General features: G+C 49.1%; 1 protein-coding gene across 3 annotated transcripts in view; it reads left to right on the top strand.

Annotated features, from left to right (window-relative positions):
• fliI (FLII actin remodeling protein) overlaps positions 1 to 20,728 on the top strand; it is a 61,216-nt gene that overhangs the window by 20,914 nt on the left and 19,574 nt on the right. For all 3 annotated transcript variants that reach the window (XM_089587185.1, XM_089587184.1, XM_089587183.1), the window contains 7 exons: positions 446 to 614; positions 1,154 to 1,236; positions 2,777 to 2,827; positions 6,563 to 6,675; positions 8,619 to 8,804; positions 9,859 to 10,034; positions 16,345 to 16,571. In XM_089587185.1, the coding sequence (XP_089443311.1) occupies positions 446 to 614; positions 1,154 to 1,236; positions 2,777 to 2,827; positions 6,563 to 6,675; positions 8,619 to 8,804; positions 9,859 to 10,034; positions 16,345 to 16,571 (1,005 nt within the window). The remainder of the gene's footprint in view (positions 1 to 445; positions 615 to 1,153; positions 1,237 to 2,776; positions 2,828 to 6,562; positions 6,676 to 8,618; positions 8,805 to 9,858; positions 10,035 to 16,344; positions 16,572 to 20,728) is intronic.

Genomic DNA, 20,728 nt, shown 5'->3' with positions numbered 1-20,728 from the left:
TTAACTGAAGCTGAACCCCCTTTGTTAGCCTCCACGTTTCTGCCCCATAGACCACTCAACTCCATCTTGTTCAGCCCGCCTGTAGAGTCTAGTTTCATTTTTGCACCTTTTGTTTTCGACAGTAGAGTTTGGCCTTATCGCAGGTGATGCAGTGCAGGAAAGCAGATACTGTAGGGTTTAGCAGACTGTGTCTCGTCAACAGTGCTCATCAGCAGCTGCATTTCATCAGAGGCGAAGTTCAAAAACACCCTTGCGCTGTGCATTAGTCAGCGTGCAGTAAAGAACCAGAGGCAGTCTAAATTGATCCAGAGCCCTTGTCATATCTTGACAAAAATGTACCAGAGTAGTAGGTTGTAGAGAATCCTTTGATCAGTGCTGATGATGTTTTGTTTCTGGCTTTGGGCATGCTTTGTTCTTGTGTTGCGAGCAACTGTTGCAATTGCAGCCCCTGTCAAGGACCCAATTGCGCGTAAAATGCGGCTGCGGAGGCGTCGGGAGGGCGAGGCCGACAGTGACCAGGCAAAGATTCTCAAGGGCATGACTGATGTGGCCAAGGACAAGGAGAAGGACCGCAACGGCCGGTCAGGCACCGAGGACCGTGTGGACTCACTCAAGTGAGTCACCGCACTTGTGCATTGCCGAGGATTTAAACGCGACCGTGTTTGTTGTAAGGATCAGTAATGTTTGCTGCGCTACTTGTTGGCTGACTAGTTAGAGTCTTCTATTGCTGAACACATTTTCAGGGCACTCCTTTAGGGCAATCACATTCCCGTAGGGGCAGAATACAAGACTGATTGCGTATTGAGGATTGGGCATGTGTTAGAGAACGATGGGGAACACTTTTAAGTTAGGCAAAAGCCTCCTCTGTATGGTGTTTCTTTACAGAATGTATTGCGATTTTATGTGGTAGAGAAAAAACCCCTAGTTTTAAAATGAAAAACAGTTTGCTTTATGCATCGCTTTCAGAGATAGAAAGAAAAAAAGAAGTGTATTTGCTAAGTTAATGCTAGCGGGTTGTTGCAAGTCAGCAAAGCCTTTGAAGTGGGCATCATGTTTTTTTATTCCTGTCGCTCTCTTTGACTTCGTTCTCTCACTTATTGCGTACTTCTTGGTACCAGCTGTTGCTTGTCTCTCCCTATTGTTCTACAAACAGGCCAAAGCGTTGGGACGAGGCATTAGAGAAGCCGCCCATCGATTACAGTGAAATCTTCGAAGAGGATGTTGGCCAGATGCCAGGTAAACACTCTTCTTTCAGTTTCCTGCCATCTTTCATTGTGAAATGGGAGTGCGTATAGAAAAAGCATCTGTGTCAGTATCTGTGGCATGTGGTACTAACCTTGCCTCTTTTTTTATGAGAACCATTGTATTGAATGGTGTAGAATTCAGGTAGTCAGAATTATGTGAGTAGAGTATGCAAGACATCCCTCATAACATGAGCAAAGCATTAAAAAAAAAATCGGAGCTTCTTGTGGTATTGAATTGGCAAAGTTTTGCTGGTGGTGTACTAATGTGGCTCTCTAGTTTAGACTAGTAGTTACTGCTGAAACCTTCAGCAATACTTCAGCAATACGTGAAAAGCTTCCAGCAGGAAGTTGTACGGTATCAAAAGACAGGGAATGGTGCAGTTTCTTTCTGTGAGCAGTTTCAGTTTCTGTTGGGAAGATTGTTTTCTGTGCTTTGAAAGCTATGTGGATGACCTTGTTGGAGCGTGCCATTGGGTCCGCTTGTTTGTGTTGTGCCGCTCGCTCATGTTGATAGTGGCTGTGGTAGTGTGCCACACCTTGGTGCGATTAGTGGATTGGAGTGATTTGGGGAGCACTGCCAAGCGTGTGGTGTCTACATATTTGGCATCTAAATATTTCATTTCTTCATGCTGCTGATGGCACTTGACTGTAAAACTACCATTTGCAAACATTATTCTATCAGTAGTTCATTTAGGTGCTGCACACTGTTTCTGAATCTCGCCATGCATGTGCTGCATTTTACATTTTGGTTACTTGACTTACTAATTAAGTATGAAGTTAGAAATACTGCCTGCTCGACTACTATATCAATGCTCGGACATGTGTGAGGTTTCTTATTCCCTTGTCTCATGTTGTTTGGAACAGACCATGTATGTGTACGAAAAAAAAAAAGTTGTTTCTGTTGATAAGCCTACACAAAATGAATGAAACACATGCAGCTAATAAAGAGGAATTAATTCTTTGCAATATCTAATGGTAAATATGACACGACTTGCTTAGAGGGACACTGAGGGCGAATTGAAGTTGGTCTGTGTCAATAGACTGCAGCAGTTAAAAAAAAATAGAGACCACTCTCATCAAAAATGAAGCTTCTATGAGCTAGAAAAGAGCAGGAATTATATAGTTGTTACCGTCACCGGCCAATTTCAGGAGTAAAATGCGTGGATTGATGACACCGAATTTTTGGCTGGGATCCCAGAGACTAATGTGCTGCGACGGCATTCACTGCAGAATGGCGGTAACTAGTCTTTCTTGGCGTGGACGTCAGGAGTTTGAATCGAGGGAAGGGAAAATTTTTAAAATCAGTTTTCTCAGCGAAAAATGCATCTTTCACTCCCTGTCTAACGTCAACACAGCCGGAATGAGACAGGGAATCAATTTTTAATCGGAACAATAATTGCATGGAGTCGTCCTGAGTGTCCTTCCCTTCAAGTAATTTATATCTGATTAATTTGCTTGAATACATCCCGTTTGGGCCTCCCCTTTCATGTATCTCTCCTCTGATATCCTCTGATTGACATCTTTCTCTGCAGGGACGTTTGTTTGGGAGATCGACAACTTCCTACCGAACCCTCTTGACGATTGTGAGTAGCCCGAACTTTTCATTCTTTCTGCGAACTGTTTTTGCCACGCGGTGCAGTTTCTAGGCTTTTCTTTTTTTTTTGAAGGGGGGGGGGTCGCTCTGTGCACCATGTTAGTATTGTCACTGAAGCAAAATGTAAACAAGTTGCCATTGCCATGAATCTTCATTTTCTTTTACACATTGCTTATCATGATAACAATTGTATGTTACACAGTGGTGGTCCAGCTGCTCCATTTGCTCCATTTTGATACATCTGCATTTTGCTGCACCAGTCTGCTCCAAAAGTGGCAAATTGATCAATATTGCGCCTTAGCTGCTCCAAAAAGAAGACACGGTCGCAGGAAAGCAACTATATTTAGAGCCATTCAGGATTTCGGTCGACAACCTACTAAAACGTTTTCGCAGTTGGCAACCAAGGGCGTTGGTGGGCTGCCTTGTGGTAGAATTTAGCAGCCAGTTATTATGGAGGAAGGAAAGAACTCGGGAGAGGCTGTTACTTCACATTTTTTGAAGCCGGCTCCTGTAGGGAAAAAAGCTGAGCAGGGAGCGTCCGGTGAAGCCTAGTCATAAAGACCATCGCCGGCCCCATTGAAGCGCGTGCATTTCAGACCTTCATGCAGTAAAGGTGTTGCGGGAGTTGACCTTGATGTAACGAACTGGCTACGCCCTCTATCTGTTAGTGCTGAGCCACTCAAAATTTGTTAGCTAAAGTTTCGTGACGATAAAGCACGAACTGACATGAGAGGAACGCCGATCGCATCGAGCCGCTGCAGTTGGCGCATCTCCGGCTCTTTCTCTTTTGGAACGTCATACCACGTGGCGTTACAACTGTTCATGCTCAAAAGCAGCGAAAGATGATAGGGCATAGCAAAGACCCGAGCGGTGCGCGACCATCACTGCCGCGTAGTTGCTCGCATGATTCCGGTGCCGATAACTTTGGCGTGTCAGGAGCGGGGACGGCAGAGATAGCCGGCGACGCAAGATGAGGAGTCTGTTTCCTGGGGCTACAGCGAGGAAGCAGCGGGGAAGAACCTCCGCGGTTGGTCTACGGCAGCGGCACGGCCGCATGCGTTCCTCTCCAGCTCGGTCGCGGTGCCCCCGCCTTGCGCAGGTCGCAGCGGAGGTGGCGGCAGCTGCTGCTGCAGTCACACTATCAGCGTGATCGCAAAAAGTTTCTCCACGTTTATGACTTTCGAGTAACACTGCTTTGTGTAAATGTTTTCAAGGTGATTGCACCTACTTTTATTTCTTATTTCGGTTCCCGTTCTGCAGTGTCCTTTTGACTCGCTTCGCGAAACCTACATGTAACGGAAACCCGGATGTAAAGAAAAATCTCACTTTTTAAAAATTTCGTTACAACCACGTTTAACTGTAGAGCCAACATGAAAAAAGAATGATTCTAGTAAACGTGTTCTCTGGACTTTTAGTCAAGCACACTTGGTTGAACTTACGTGCAAGGTAGTGTGAGCATTAATAAAATATTTTCTCTGTTTTTGTGATTGTTCTTTTCCTAGCTACGCATGGCTGAACCTTATCTCGTTAGGAACAAACTCTTTGTGACTCCTTTATTCCATTCATGCTGTTCCCATGTTGCTCCAGGGTTATCGTTCTGATACAAATGTGCTCCAGAATGGATATTTTTCTGCTCCAAAAATTGCTCCAGAACTTGAAATGGCTGGAGCACCACTGTATGTAGATTCTTATCACCACTCAACAAGCTGTCTCCTCAGTGCACAATTCTATCTTTGCAGTAAGTTGATACTTTTTATTTGGACTGTACAGTCTGTATGTCACTGAACCAGATAATCTAGTATATCAGTAACAGATATGGGCCTGCTTAAATATTTGGTGCACATCTGTACACTGCTGTTATATTAGCTGAGTATTGGGCAGGTCTGAATTATGGCCAGGTCCAGCAGCTGGGCCATTTCTATTACATTATTAAAAGTTAAAACAAAAGAAGAAGGAAAGGATCAGAAAAAAGATTTGGTTCAGGTTCAGTGGCCACATTTGTAGATGTGTGAAGATTCTTGTGTATACTCCGTCTCACAAGATGTTTGCAGCACTACGAAAGGTACGAGCTCTCTCGTCCAATCAGGATGGCACGCACTACATTAGTGTGTTCCTACGCGCCTCTCGCACCGCCAGTTATTGACAGGTGACTCCATCATGGTGAAAAAAGGCATACTAGTAGTTAGCTTCTTTTTACCTCCAGCAGGTGGCGCTTGATGTCTTTTTATTCTTTCATCTGTTTGTTTTTGGGCAGGTGGACGCCCGTTCCAATGGGACTGGCCCCACTTTTTCTTTTTTGTCGCCACTTGTTCGTATCAGTTCCTCTGTAGTAACATTACAGTTATTTCCAGTCTTCCTGTCATGTGTATATGAATTTATTTATTCCAACATGGTGACTACACTATTAAGCTGGGTCGAATGCAGGCCGGGGCAGCCAAATGTCGATGGTGGAGAAATGCAAAACAACCACATGCGCTGCTCGAAAGTCAACGCACACGCGGTCAATATTAATCCGGAGCCGTCCACAACAGCCATTGCCATATCTCATGAGAGACGATTTACTTTCACTGCGACAGTACTGAATGGTCCCGACTTTTGCGCGCACGTTAGCAGGTTAATGGGGCTCATCTCATCGTCATCACAACTCCATTCAGCTCTGCTGGTTGTGTTGTCCTCCAGGTTGACAACAATAGCCAGTCCTTGGTAAACAACATCGTCGATGAAGTGGTCCAGTTTCCTCATCACATCTTGCTCACTAATAACATGTTGCACGTAATTCTTCCATTTCTCAGCAGTCACTTGCATGATGCTTTGCCAAACCAGAGGCTCCACGTCTTGGAGATTAAACGTCTTGGTTCGACTGGGAACGAAACCCTTGACATCGCTCCAAACAAGCTCTATTGGGTTCACTTGGCAGTGGTAGGGTGGCAAGCGCGCAACGAGACGGCCAGCAGCTTTGGCGATGCAGTCCGCACGGTATCGGTCCACACCTGTGTTCACGTTGTTGACAAGCTTCATGAGCTCGGCCTTCACCATGTCACTACTCCACGCGACACCTTTTCTGGATGGCCACGTCTCTATGTCCTTTTTTGAGGCCATCTGCCACACTTTATCCTGCTTCACAGAACGATATGGAGCGTTGTCCATCACTGTAACGCTGCCGGCTTCTTCGGGGACAACATTCGGCCCGCCTTCAACGTCTGCGTTGTCCACTGGTAAAGCGTTCGCTCGCTCACCTGGGTGAGTTTTGCCGTCCTCTTGATGAGCGCATTCGTACTTGAACTGCCCCTGTTCTCGACGCGAAGCACTTCAAGAGGCCAACTGCGATCGCCTGCTTGGAAAAATGGCGCACTGTCGGTGTAGGGCACACAAACGACACAACTGACTCGGCCGGCGCCATGTTGGAAAATGGCAACGTATCACTACCTCGCAGCAAACCTCCGCAGAGCTGTGTTCATACGGGCTTTGTCTGTAAATTTCACAAGTGATTGATGCAATCTATACCATCTAAATCTACCAGTCCAAGCTATGTTTTCAATTGCTGTGCTCATTGTTTGATTAATAGTCCTACACTGCTGAAATATTCGAGGGACTATTTTTTGTGTTCCTGCAGCCCTGATTGGACGAGAGAGCTCTGCCTTCCGTAGTGCTGCAAACATCTTGTGAGACGAAGTATAGTTGTGCTGTTTCTGGCGTTGCTTATGTTGTGTCCTGTTGCATCCAGCTCTTGTGGGCAAGTTCTACGAAGGGGACTGCTACATCGTGCTCAAGACATTTGTCGAGGAGACACAGAACCTTAACTGGCTCATCTACTACTGGATCGGCGCTGAGACCACGGTTGGTAGCGCTTTATGCCTCTTATGTGCAGAGAACAAGGGGTGTCTGATTTCAAGTACCGACTGATGGGAATTTCAGCTCAGGATGACGACTTCAGTGTTTTGCCTGGTAAACATTGCTGCTACAAATTAATGTCAGCATCTTTCTAAGTGGTGTTTAAATGAGCAAGCATTATCATGGGTACAATCTAGGAAGGGTGTTGGAATGTTTGTACAGCTTAAATCTGTTTCTCGGTATACAGTATCTTTTATACTAACATCAGACTATTCAATAAAGCCTTCTTTCAACTGCAGTAAAGCCTTGTAAGTACTTCAACAAACCGAAAAAAACATTTGAATTATCAGACAGTTGGTATTATTGAATAGCCCCCCCATCCCCCCACCAGCTGCCAAAGGTCATTTGCATCATAGCAAATTTATTTAGTGGAAACCTGGGTGATGGTTGTCATCTTCCGAGGTGAAAACTGTGAGACAGCAGCGATTTTCTCATAGTTCCATGAAATGGCTTGCCGCATGTGCGTGTTGGGAATGTCGAAGCAGAACTACTCCAAACTGGTAGAGGCCTCTTGGCGGCTTCTTTCATGGTTAACGCGTTTTGGCGGGCTAGTTGGTTAAGAATCTTGAATAAACAGCGTGGATGACAACAAGCACAAGAGGCAATGGACGACACAGCGCTGTGTCGTCCGTTTCCTTGTCTCTTGTGCTTGTCGTCGTTCGCGCTGTTTGTTCAAGATTCTTTCATGGTGTGATGTGGTAGCAGGGTGGACTCTTCCAATGCAAGCTTATAAGAAGGCTCCACCGTACAGACTGCGAACAGTACTTTACAGGCGCGCAGTTTCGGCACACTGGGAGAGCCACGCGAGTGGAAGTGAGCGATGTGAATAGGAAAGCCTAAACTGTGTGTATGGAGTATTTATTGCTCAGTGACGGTGCCAAGATTTTCATAATGGGGTGGCAAGTCAAATTTTGGGGAGACATGATGCCGCTGTAGCATGGCTGCTCACGAAGATGAAAAATAATACAATGAACAAAATGCAGCGGCAATAGCTTCACATCCTCACTGACCAGCGAAGGGGTCTATTGAGGGCTGAAGGAAATGCTGAACAACTTTTTTAACAAGGCCTGCAAACTTTTTGGGGTGGCGGACGCCACCTGTCACCTTCCCTTGGTGCCATCACTGCATTGCGTACATGTCAAAGGTTCGCAGGCAACACTGCACCGTGCAATTCAGGCTTGAGGAGAGCTATTTGGACGACCGCTTGCTGTTTTGCTCAGACCTCGGAATGGCACTCTGCTGAGAGCCTCTCTGAATAATCTGAGCCGGCTGTGTCCAAATTAACGAGCGTCCGATACCATAGACTTACATAAGCACTGGCTGGGACTAAGTCAGCAGTTGATTATCCAGATTACCAGATTAACGAGGTTTTACTGCGAATTGTGTGCACAGTTTTATGACATTCGTATGCCAGTATTGTTCCTCACAGGCATTATGTGTTGTCGCCGGAAATCTTTCCTTTGTTTGCATTTTTGGTTAAAATTGAACCCAGATCAAATGTGTTTACTGTCCAGAAGGAACCTCCCTTTCTAGAAGCTGCTTGCTTTGCCTGGGTGTCTACATTTTACATTTGTTGGATCTTAATGTAACTCATGCTTCTCTACTTCGGGGGCCGACTTATCGAAAGATCACACTCTCAAAGCATTCACAAAACAGTCAAAAAGCCCCGCTCCTATTTGTCAGCACAGACTGGCCGACATATCAACCAATTGGAGTGGGGTTAATTGATCTGTTTGTGATTTGATCATTTCGTAATTTGGCCCCTGGGGCCGAATTACGCCAAACTGCCGAACTGTGTCGTGTTTTGGAGTCCTGCTTTCGGTTTTTGTTCTTTAAACGATGCCTTTCTTTTTGTTAGCAAACCTTTGACTGACCCATCAATCTTGCAGCTGGACAAAAAGGCATGCGCAGCAATCCACGCGGTCAACTTGCGCAACTTCCTGGGCGCCCACTGCCGCACTGCGCGCGAGGAGCAGGCAGACGAGAGCCCCGAATTCCTGCAGCTGTTTGGTGGCCACATCAACTACCGCAAGGGGAACCGGGCATCCAGCGGCTTCTACAACGTGGAAGAAATGGTGTGTTGAATGAGCTGGGCAGTTTAGCTAGGCGTTTGTCCTTTTGTGTTCTGCCCTGTGACGATAGTATTTGGGAGCAGGTTGTTGCATACGCTCAGGTGTCGTGCACACCAAACTCTGCAGCTAGAAGACATTGCTAGTTGTCTTACGAAATGACGAGGCATGCTTGTACGGAAGAAGCCAGCTAAAATCTCACCAGTGACATGGTTGTCTTTCCTTCCTCTTTCTGTGAAATTGGCTTCACACACAGTCGTGATTACACAACTTATTTCTCTCTTAATCAGCTCCATCCTTAAAAGAAGAATTCCATTTTAATGTGTTTTTCTTAGTTTCACTGACTGTTAGCTTTTTTGTTGTGTGTGTGTATTGTAACAAGCACGTCGCCTCCTTACTCCTTTCTGCGCAAAATAAAAGATGATGGACTGTGACAAAGCCTTACTTATGTTATGCACATCAATGTGTGTATGAATGTTCGACCTGCTGCGTTGGCTTAGTGGCGTCCTACTCTTGGACGTCAGAAAAAAAAAGAGAGAAGGCGGCGGGAGCCAGGACATTTAGTCCGATTTCATAGAGAAATCAGCTGCACAGCACAATAATTCAAAGTTTCTGAGAATGCTCGGAGCGTGTAGATCAAGTTCCCATGGTAAAACGTGAGCTCATAGTCCTCTTCAGTGCACCTTTAATGGTGGCATTAGTAGCAGTGAAATAATACTGCACTACAACATGTGGCTAATGTAGATGTGCCCGCAAGTGCAAAAGCTGGTCATCTACAAGACAAGCCATTCATTGTTTTTTTTATGTTTCTTTTTTGTGAAGAACATTCGCGGAGAGCTAGAGCTAGCCGTTCACGTTTTATCGTACCATGTTCCTCCTTTTGTGTTGTCATTAGTTTGGAGCAATCATGAGAGGCCGCCCTGTCAGCAAAGCGCAGATCCTAGTGCAGATTCAAAAAGTAGATTTAACTGAAGTGCAAGGATTTTTATCTGCGGTTTGAACGATAGGCAATCTGTACTATTGTGGACTCAGTCTCTTGCGTGCACTCTCACTCCTTCAGGAGTACGTGATTCGGCTCTACCGCATGCATTCCCGAAATCGCCTGCTGCACATAGAGTCCGTGGCGGTGGACCCCAGCTCCTTGGACCCCCGGTACGTGTTTGTGCTTGACGCCGGCCGCAAGATCTACGTCTGGAGCGGCAAGTTCTCCCAGAACACCATGGTCTCCAAAGGAAGGTGAGCTGGACTAACCAATTGGTTTTCGGTGAAATCAGCAGGAAATGCAAAGCACGTTGTAGAGCACATTTCAACATTAGGACTACAGTTGTGCCTCGTTAGTATGGACGCTTTGGCTCCCGACCAAAACTGTCCGTAAAGTGAATCCGTATTAACGAATCATTATGAAAAAATCCGTTAAACTGTCCGTATTAACCAATCATGATGAAAAAAATATTCAGAAAAGAAAACCGCTATAATTAGGATCTCTCTCTGTGCGTAATGGTGGTTAGTGATGTTGAAATTTGACTCACCTTTGGGAACCCGAAGCCTATAGTCCTGGTTGCGATTATGCTTGAAATAACGTGGTGCATCTTCACGCACGGCGTGTCATGGATACATGATCACACTCTTAATACGAGTGTTCACATGCCGCGGTGTAGTCAGCTGGCAGTTGTTGAATAGGCGTTTTACCCGGCATAGACTGCTGAGAGCGTTTTCTTCGCATTCACGCATGCAGCTACCTAGCTGCGCTGATTAAAAAATTGTGCAATTTGGTGCTTGCTTGTTCTCGATTTGTTCATTATTTTTTTATGTATTAAAATGCCCCTCTGCTTGGACCCAAGGGTGCGCGGTATGGACTAAATAAATAAATAAGTTGTAACGGGGGGTTTAGTACGAGGTACTGGGGCGACGGGAATGGCAACGGCAGCAGTCCGGGATCAGGTCGGCGAAAGGCACACAAGCGTAGCGCTGGCCAAAGACTCTCGAGAGCACTGTCACCTCGTCTTCGTCTTCACAAAACCATCAGACGCATCTTCTTTAGCCTTACAATCGCCCCGGGGACAAGAGGAGCCATCCTGGCGACTTAGGATGATGGCAAGACGGCGGGGTCGTAGTAGGGCTTGAGGCGCTGGACATGAACGGTCTCCCGTCCTCGGCGGCGGAGATCAGGAGACGGCGTGAGGGGTTGCACGACATAATTAACCGGAGAGGTGCGCTCCAGTACACGGTAGGGACCATGGTACTTTGCCAGAAATTTTGAGGAGAGACCGGGAGTGCCTGAAGGGATCCAGAGCCACACAAGTGCTCCAGAAGAATAGTTCGGTGAGGTTTGGTCTTGGTCGATGCGGGAGCGCTGGCGATACTGGGTGTCAGTCGTGAGTGAGCGGGCGATTTGGCGGCAGGCTTCGGCGTGTTGCGCGGCTTGGGAAACAGGCCGATATTCAGATTCATCAGGGTGGTAAGGGAGAATTGTGTCGATAGTAGCAGAGGGTTGGCGGCCGTAAAGTAGGAAGAAAGGAGAGAAGCCGGTGGTGGACTGCGTAGCGGTATTGTACGCATAAGTAACGTACGGAAGAACTAGATCCCAATTCGTGTGATCAGAAGCGACGTACTTGGCGAGCATGTCTCCGAGGGTTCGGTTAAATCGTTCAGTGAGGCCATTGGTCTGCGGATGATAGGCGGTGGTAGTTCGGTGAATCGTGTTGCACTCTTTGAGAAGCGCCTTCACCACCTCAGATAAGAACACGCGGCCTCGGTCACTGAGCAGTTCACGAGGTGCACCGTGACGAAGGATGAATCGGTGCAAAATGAAGGAGGCAACGTCCGTCGCTGTGGCAGCCGGAAGGGCAGCAGTTTCGGCATATCGTGTAAGGTGATCCACCGCTACAATAGCCCAACGGTTGCCGGCTGCAGTGTAGGGAAGCGGACCGTATAAATCAATGCCAACGCGGTCGAATGGGCGTGGAGGGCATGGTAACGGCTGCAGCTCAGCAGCAAAACGATGGGGAGGTGTCTTGCGACGTTGGCAGGGAATGCATGAGCGTACGTACTTCATGATGAAGGTGTACATTCCGCGCCAGTAGTAGCGCAGCCGTATGCGGGTATAGGTCTTGAAAACGCCCGCGTAACCACTGTGGGGGGCAGCATGGAAACATGCGCATATCTCCGAGCGTAAGTGGCGTGGAATAACGAGCAGCCACTTGCGACCTTCGGAGCTGTAGTTACGGCGATAAAGTAGGTTGTCACGAATCGCAAAATGGGCAGCTTGGCGGCGGAGCGCACGTGACGGGGAAGCAGCCGTCGGGTTGGCGAGAAAGTCGAGTAGGGAAGCGATCCACGGATCCATGCGTTGCGCTGAAGGCATGTCGCTGAGACGAAGCAAGGGCAGAGAAGCGCCGGAGGTGGAAAAGGTGGAAAGGCTGGCGATCTCGGCTGGAAGGGGGCAGCGTGACAGTGCGTCGGCGTCTTGATGCTTGCGGCCGGTGCGATACACGACGCGGATATCATATTCTTGCAAGCAAAGGGCCCATCTAGCGAGGCGGCCGGAGGGGTCTTTCAGGTTGCAAAGCCAACAGAGCGCATGGTGGTCGGTCACAACGTCAAAAGGGCGCCCATAGATGTACGGTCGAAACTTCGCGAGGGCCCATACAATCGCCAAACACTCCTTTTCAGTTACGGAGTAATTGCGTTCTGCTGGTGTGAGCGTGCGGCTAGCATAAGCAACGACGTATTCGTCAAAGCCAGGTTTTCGTTGGGCGAGGACAGCGCCGAGGCCAACACCGCTGGCGTCCGTGTGCACTTCGGTAGGAGCGGCCGAGTCGAAATGGCGCAGAATGGGCGGCGCCGTGAGGAGACGGCGCAAGGTGTTGTATGCGTCGTCGCACGCTGGAGACCACAGTGATAAATCCGCACTTCCAGACAGCAGTTGAGTCAAAGGCGCAGCAATGGACGCAAAGTTGCGAATAAATCGGCGGAAATACGAGCACAAACCCAGGAAGCTGCGCAGGTCTTTGATGGAGGTGGGTTTGGGAAAGTCAACCACAGCACGAAGTTTCGTTGGGTCGGGACTGACACCCTGCTTAGAGACAACATGACCTAAGATGGTTAATTGACGGGCGGCAAAACGGCATTTTTTTAAGTTCAGCTGCAGGCCGGCGTCAGAGAGGCAGGTCAAGACGTGCTTCAAACGGGAGAGGTGGGTGTCAAAGTCCGGGGAAAAGACCACAATGTCGTCGAGGTAGCAAAGGCATGTCTTCCACTTAAGTCCGCGCAAAATGGTGTCCATCATCCTCTCAAAAGTCGCGGGGGCGTTACAAAGCCCGAAGGGCATCACCGTAAATTCATACAAGCCATCCGGTGTCACAAAGGCGGTTTTGGGGCGATCGGCTTCTTTCATAGGAACTTGCCAGTACCCGGAACACAAATCGAGGGAGGAAAAGAGTTCGGCCCCTTGCAAACAGTCCAGAGCGTCGTCTATGCGCGGGAGGGGATAGACATCTTTGCGCGTAATCTTATTAAGGCGGCGGTAATCTACACAGAAGCGTATGGAGCCATCCTTCTTTTTGACGAGCACCACAGGCGACGCCCATGGGCTGCTTGAGGGCTGAATGACGCCGCTCTGGAGCATCTTGTCGACTTGGTCTTCAATAACTTGGCACTCGGCGACAGACACACGATAGGGACGTTGTCGCAGCGGTGCGTGGTCACCTGTGTCGATGGCATGGGTGACAGTGGAAGTTTGGCCCAAGGAACTTTGATGTGAGTCAAATGAGGAGCGAAACTGATCAAGTAAAGTGAGAAGCTGTGCCCTTTGCGGCGCTGGAAGGTTGTCGTTTATGGAGCGAAGGAATGCTTCGGTTGAGGAGGGATCGGGCGCAGCAGTAGGTGGGCTGAGTGCGGCTATGGAGAGGTGCAGCGCGTCGTCCGCCTCTTCGCGGATGAGCAGAGACGCGAATGGCTGTACAGTGCCGAGACATTCACCTAGGCGCAAGGCGTTGGGGAACGAGAATGGGTTAGACACGAACATTACGGAGAGGCCAGCGGATATAGTCAGTACGGCGTATGGCAGAGGCAGGCACTTGCGGTGCAGAAAGATAGAGGACGGAGTGAAGAGGACAGTGTCGTCGCGAAGAGGGCCGCAAGAAAGGGGTACGAGGACAGAAGAGCAGGGAGGCAGGTCAATGTCTTCGGCAACGAGGGCCTTAACACAGGCACCAGAAGGGGGGGCAGTGTCCAAGACAGCTTCGGGCAGGTGAGAGAACTCGATTTCAGCTCGAGCACAATCGATGATAGCAGCATGGCGCGATAGGAAATCCCAGCCCAGGATAACAGCATGAGAACAGCAGGGCAATACGACGAATTCGACGGCATAGATGGTCCCCTGGATGACAACGCGAGCGGTACACGCTGCTGACGGCTGGATGTTCTGAGCGCTGGCAGTGCGCAGTGAGAGTCCAGCAATTGGCGTCCTTACTTTTCTTAAAGAACTACACAGCTTTGCGTCCATGACGGAAACCGCAGCACCAGTGTCGACAAGCGCCATGACAGAAACGCCGTCGACGGAAATTTCAATGAGGTTAGCAGCTGACGGATGAGGCCTTTCGAAGTTCGTTGTGGACGCAGTTCTCGCCTCAGGAACTGCGGCTCCTAGTTTTCCTCCTGGTTAGCGGTGGGGCGACGTCGCATAGGCGAGATAGACCGGCGTCGTGGAGAAGAGGGCCGGCGGCTGGAGAGGGTAGAACGGTCCGGCGAGAAAGTACGACTTTGCGGCGGCGCAGCTGGCACAGAGTACTGACTCGGTGGAGGCCAGTACCCAGGAGCTTGGGGAGGAATTTCCGCGTCCGGGAGACGACGGCGGCAATGCCGAGATACATGACCTGGGAGACCACAAAAGAAGCAAATCGGCCGATTGTCCGTTGTGCGCCAATAATCGCTGACCCTTGGAGTAGGTCGACGGTAAGCCACTGGCCCTCGCAAATGCGCCGGAGGCGCATTATAGATTTGCGGCTGCGGTCTTGTGACGACATTGGCATACGTCACTGGAGCCGCGACAGGAGGCGGTCTCGCGACGGCTTCAGCATATGTGAGCGGAGCCGCCACAGGTTGTGGTCTGGATGGGCCGGTGGAAGAGCCTCAGCAATTTGTTCTTGAATTGTATGTCGGAGCGCTGGAGCCAGATATGATGGTCGGTCGTGAGCGCTCGGCAGAAAGGAAAGTTGACGTGCCACTTCTTCCCGCACGAAGTCTTTAATCTGCTGTAGCAGTGATGGGTCAGGAGCAGGCGTGAGCCCAGCAAGCGACTCAACCTGCTGTGGCCGCTGGCGTGTCAGAATCCTCTGCTTGCGCAACTGCTCAAAGCTTTGACACAGCGTGACAACTTCAGCAACGGTACGCAAGTCGCGCGCTAGAAGCATCTGAAAAGCGTCGTCATCGATGCCTTTCAAGATGTGTTGGATCTTGTCGGCTTCCGACATACGAGCGTTGACCCGCTTGCACAAGTCGACGACATCCTCAATGTAGCTAGTGAAGCTTTCACTAGCCTGCTGAGATCGTTCGCGCAATCGCTGTTCGGCTCGGAGTTGCCTGACAGCCGGCCGACTAAATACTTCGGAAAATTTAGTCTTAAAGGTGGACCAGATTTGAATATCTGCCTCATGGTTGCGATACCAGAGGTTAGCCACACCGGCGAGGTAAAAGATGACGTTGTTTAGCTTCGTCAAATCGTCCCATTTGTTGTATACGCTCACCCGCTCGTACGATGTGAGCCAATCTTCAACATCGTTCTCGTCGGTGCCGCTGAAAATGGTCGGGTCCCGTTGACGAAGGGAGCCGGCACAGATGACAGCCTGGCCCACTTGTACGGCCTGGTGTTGGACGTTCTCAGGCATCTTGCGCGTCGGGAGAGCACGACTACGGAGCTCCCTCCAGGGCCGATGTTTTTACCCCGCACCTCCACCAAATGTAACGGGGGGTTTAGTACGAGGTACTGGGGCGACGGGAATGGCAACGGCAGCAGTCCGGGATCAGGTCGGCGAAAGGCACACAAGCGTAGCGCTGGCCAAAGACTCTCGAGAGCACAGTCACCTCGTCTTCGTCTTCGCAAAACCATCAGACGCATCTTCTTTAGCCTTACAAAGTAAATAAAATGGCAAATGGTAGGGGGTGTCGACTCGGCAACTTTGTGCTGTAAAGAATGAAACGTGAGGAAACAAAGGGCCTTCAGTCAGTCCTTCGCAATTTTCCACTGCTTTCTTCTGATTTCCTGCACTGAAAATGCAGAAATTGAAACATCTGGCTGGGGCAGTAGAGATTTTGGTCTTGTCGCTGTCCGCATTAGCGCGGCAGAAATACGTGGCCCCTGTGAATTTTCTTCTTGTCCATTGTCCAGACAGCGAGTTTTCACGTCAAGGAGGCGTAAACACATTGGATAAGTTTGGTCCACGGAAAATTTTTCCGTAATTCGAGTGGCTCATAATAATGGGAGTGAATTAACGAGGCATGACTAGTACCTCTGCTCGCAAAACTCGGGTGATGCTCGGTGTTGCAGGCTTCTGGCAGAGAAGATCAACAAGAACGAGCGGAAGAACTACTCGGAGGTGATCGTGTACCCACAGAACGAGGAGGAGGAGGAATTCTGGAAGGCCCTGGGCTGCTCTGATCCCAGCGAACTGGAGGACTTTGAGCCCGTTGAGCACGTCCCCGAGAACTTCACGCCCGCCCACCCCTGCCTGTACAAGGTTGGCCTGGGCATGGGATACCTCGAACTGCCTCAGGGTGAGGGAACAAAGGCTTGATTTTGTGTATCAAACATTGCTAGGGCTTTATTTGTAAAGCATTCTTTTTTTTTACCACAGTGTCATGAAAGTTAACATTGAGAAGTGTCATGGTGTTAAGAAAAGCGAAAAGGTACACCTATCTCAGTTATCTGTCAATATATTGGCACATTTAGGAACATTGTTGAACATTTGCAATGTTCATTTGCAGAAATATCTGTGCAGAGTGGCTACAAAGCAGAGAACTTTTATGAAGGTCACATAAATGCATCTTTTGGCTGCTAAGGGCATGTTAAAGAAATATAGCTTCTTGCAACAGGTGGCAGTATTCAGATCTGGTCCCCAGTGCCATTTCTTGTTTTGAACAAGAATGCTGGATTGAATTAGTGACATGCTCATTGCTGGCTACAGAGACTCATTGAACAGTTTATCAGCATAGAATGCAGCAACAAACTAGAAAATGCATGAAAGAGAGATTGAAAGAAATTTTTTTTTTCTGCAACTGAGATCGAATATGGTGATTTAGAGTAAGTAGATGGGGCTGCAGTTTGGGGGCGCTGTGGTGACTGCCTAGGACGTGGGTGGTGTGGACAACCTTGAGTGTCCATAGCATTTGGCAAAATACACCGTGTGGAATGGGCCTTTTGCTTTTAGGAACAGGGGCTTGCTAGAGAGAGGAGCTTACGGGGGAGGTGGTCTACTGGCAGAGTTGTAAGGCCAATAGTATACCGTATTTACTCGCATAATAGGCGCAATCGCATAATAGGCGCACCCCCAGTTTGGTCATGAAAAATCAAGATTTTTTTATTTCCGCGCATAATAGGCGCACCCCGAACTTGGCACTGTGATCAGTCCTGTACAGTAGAATCTCGATAAACGGAAATCGGTTAAACGGAACAAACGCCTCGCGATTGGTTGATTTTGTATTAAGCCAATGTAAAAAAAATCTCGTTAATCGGAACTCAAATTTTGCGACCACCGCGTTAACGGAACCGAAAAACTCGAAACCGCAACTAGTTGGACAAGCGCAGTGCCATCGCGGTACGCATCAATGCTCCCCTCCTCCTCCTCCCCGCGTCACCTCTCCGGTTTCCGTCTCCGGCGGTTTCCGGTTTGCTCGTACACTGCCCTCCGCATCGCTGGCTCGCGTTCACGGCGGTTGTGTTCAGTTAGGCCTAAGCCCTAGAGCTTTTGTTCGGTCCGATGGCAGCGCAAAAACGACCGCACAATGCACTTGCGTTGGAAAGGAAGATGGAGATCATCAACGACTTCGAGAGTGGTCGCTTCACGAAAACGGCGCTAGCGACGAAGTACGCCGTCCCCAAAAGCAGCCTAACAAGAATTCTTCAGGACAAGGACAAGCTGCGGGAGGCGTTCGAGACGTCACGCTTTGGTCCTCAAAGAAAACGACTGCGAGCGGCTGACCACGAAGACTTGGAGAAATGCCTGGTGCTTTGGCTGCGCAGAGCCCGCAGTGAAAACATCCCAATCAGCGGGCCACTAATTCGTGCAAAAGCGGAAGAATTTGTTCTTCACCTCGGCATCGAGGGTTTCTCGTGCAGCGAGGGGTGGCTGACCCGGTTTAAAGAGCGCAATGGACTGGTGTTTCGTGCTGTTTCAGGGGAAGCTGCCGCTGCTGACGCGACGGCATGCGGAGACTGGCGAGAAAGACGGCTGCCCGAGATTCTGGAGGAATACGATCCAGAGAACATCTACAATGTAGATGAGACTGCACTCTTTTACAAGTTGCTCCCCTCAAAATCGCTATCATTTAGAGGAGAGAAATGCACCAGAGGGAAACTGAGCAAGGACAGGCTGACCGTCCTTATCGGTGCCAACATGACGGGCAGCGATAAGTTGAAGCCGCTAGTGATCGGCAAATCGAAGCATCCTCGTTGCTTCAAAAACGTCGCAACCTTGCCCGTTTCATACCAGGCCAATGGCAAGGCGTGGATGACGCAAGCCATTTTTAGTGAGTGGATTTTTAGTGAGTGGAGGATGCGCGCTTCTCTCGCAACAAGCGGAAAGTTTTGTTCCTGGTGGATAACTGCCCTGGACACGGAACTGTGCCAGGTTTGAAGTCCATACAGCTGGAATTCCTGCCAGCGAACACCACAGCACTGCTGCAGCCTATGGATCAGGGTGTGATTCAAGCGCTCAAGTCGCGCTTCCGCAAAAATCTTCTTAGGAGGATGCTCTTATGCATGGACCAGGGGAAAGAGTACAAGGTAGATGTACTGCGTGCCGTTTACCTCCTGGATGATGCTTGGCGGCAGGTTAGTGCAACCACCATTGCCAGCTGCTTCAGGCATGCGGGGTTTGCCGCAACCACAGAAAAACCCAGCACACAGAGTGAGCCTGATGACGTTCACGACGCAGCCGAGGAAGATTTGCTACAGAGAATTGTGCTGCAATGGGCATTCAACTTGATGAATATGTCCAGATCGACAGCGATGTGGCAACGTGCCCAGAAAATACCGTGCACAGCATTATAGCTGATGTCTGCCCCCCTGATGAAAGTGAAGACGAGGAGGAAGAGCTTGAAAATGAGACCGCTGACTCTGATCCTGTGGTGACACCTGCGCAGGCGGAATCGGCAGTCCAAATGCTGAAGAGTTTCTTCCAACGAGAAGAAGGTTCGGAAGTGTTTCTGCACAGCCTGTCAAGTATGGGTGATGCCATTAACAAAAAAACGGCTGCGAGAGCTCAAACAAGCAAATATAAAATCCTTTTTCACTAGCCAGTAAGTGGTAATTCCCACTCTTTTGACATTTTTTTTTTTAAATTTCAGTACTAGTACTACTGGAAAAAAAATTCACTGCTTATTTTTCTCTAATAAAGTTTGTTCTCATAGTGTACCGTTCTCCTTACTACCTAGATTTCGCAAATTGAGATCCGCTGAGACTGCCAACTGCGCGCGCGCGCGCCAGCCGCGTAGGGATCACGCGGAAGCGGATTGCGCAATGCTGAACCTATTCTCTCTCTAAACGAAACTCCTGATAAACGGAACATATTTTCCCGGTCCCTTGAGGTTCCGTTTAACGAGAGTCCACTGTATTTACACGATTGCAAGCCGACGCCTCCGCATCCCCACAATCTTTATTTTAACAAAGTTTTTGCTGAACTTACTACTAGTCCTCACTAGTGCTGCTGCCGTCGCAGATGCTGCGGACCCACAGCACGTACGACATCGCCTGGAACAGCCGCACGCAGTTTTCAGGGACGCTCACTGTTTGGAAAGCTGTTTGGAAAGCTTCATCAGCCGGAAACCTTCCCGACTTAGGACCTCGAAAACCGCGGCGATAGGAGTCGCATACGAAAATTTAGACACGCCGCAGTCGCAACTGCCGCACTTCTCGTCCACATCGAATTTCCGGCCTGCTGCACGCTTGCCATGTTCGAGATTTAACTCCCAGCCGTCTAGCTATTACGGCGCTTGTCCGTCGAGCAAAAAAATAGCAACGCTCGGCGGCAGCGCAAGAAAGCCACAATTACGATGAACTAACACGCTACGGCAGAAACCGGCCCTTTGACAGCCATAAAAAAACTGGAGCTGGTGATGCTGATGTCGATATGGATAGCGAAAGCTCGCGGCTGCTCCCGGCGGGTGAAAAAGTTGATGATGGTGATAAGCTTTACCTTGGTCGCCATCCTGGAAGCTCCTGTGCGCGTGTGTGGCCTCCGCTCCTCCGCGACCAAGCGCGCGTCGCTCGCAGCCGGAGCTGATAAGGCTATTCCCGCGTGGATCGTGGGAAGTTTGGGTGCGGCTCTTACACGGATATTTTTTAAAATTATTTCCTTCGCGAAAACAGGATGGCCCGTTCATGGGTGCATTTATGCTGTATGTTCAATTTTGCGAGTCGAAAAATTTCCGCAAATTTTACCCCGCGTAATAGGCGCACCCCGAACTTTGAGCCGGATTTTCCGGAATAAAAGTGCGCCTATTATGCGAGTAAATACGGTATCTATTGCGAGGGTAGGCGAGCTGAGCATGTAATAATTGCAGATGCCACAGAGAAAGGAATTAGTTTGTGCTTATTGGATATACCAGAGTAGATTTGGGGTGGGTGAAGTTTGGGAAAAGCCTGAGTGGCGGTCATTCGATTATCACATATAGTGCAGTAGAATCTCAGTGATACGATCACGGCTGATATGAAT

Source organism: Amblyomma mixtum, chromosome 4, assembly GCF_055824585.1.
Source record: "Amblyomma mixtum isolate Tamu chromosome 4, ASM5582458v1, whole genome shotgun sequence".
Taxonomy (NCBI): Eukaryota; Metazoa; Arthropoda; class Arachnida; order Ixodida; family Ixodidae; genus Amblyomma; species Amblyomma mixtum.
This window is presented reverse-complemented; position numbering and strand designations above follow the sequence as displayed.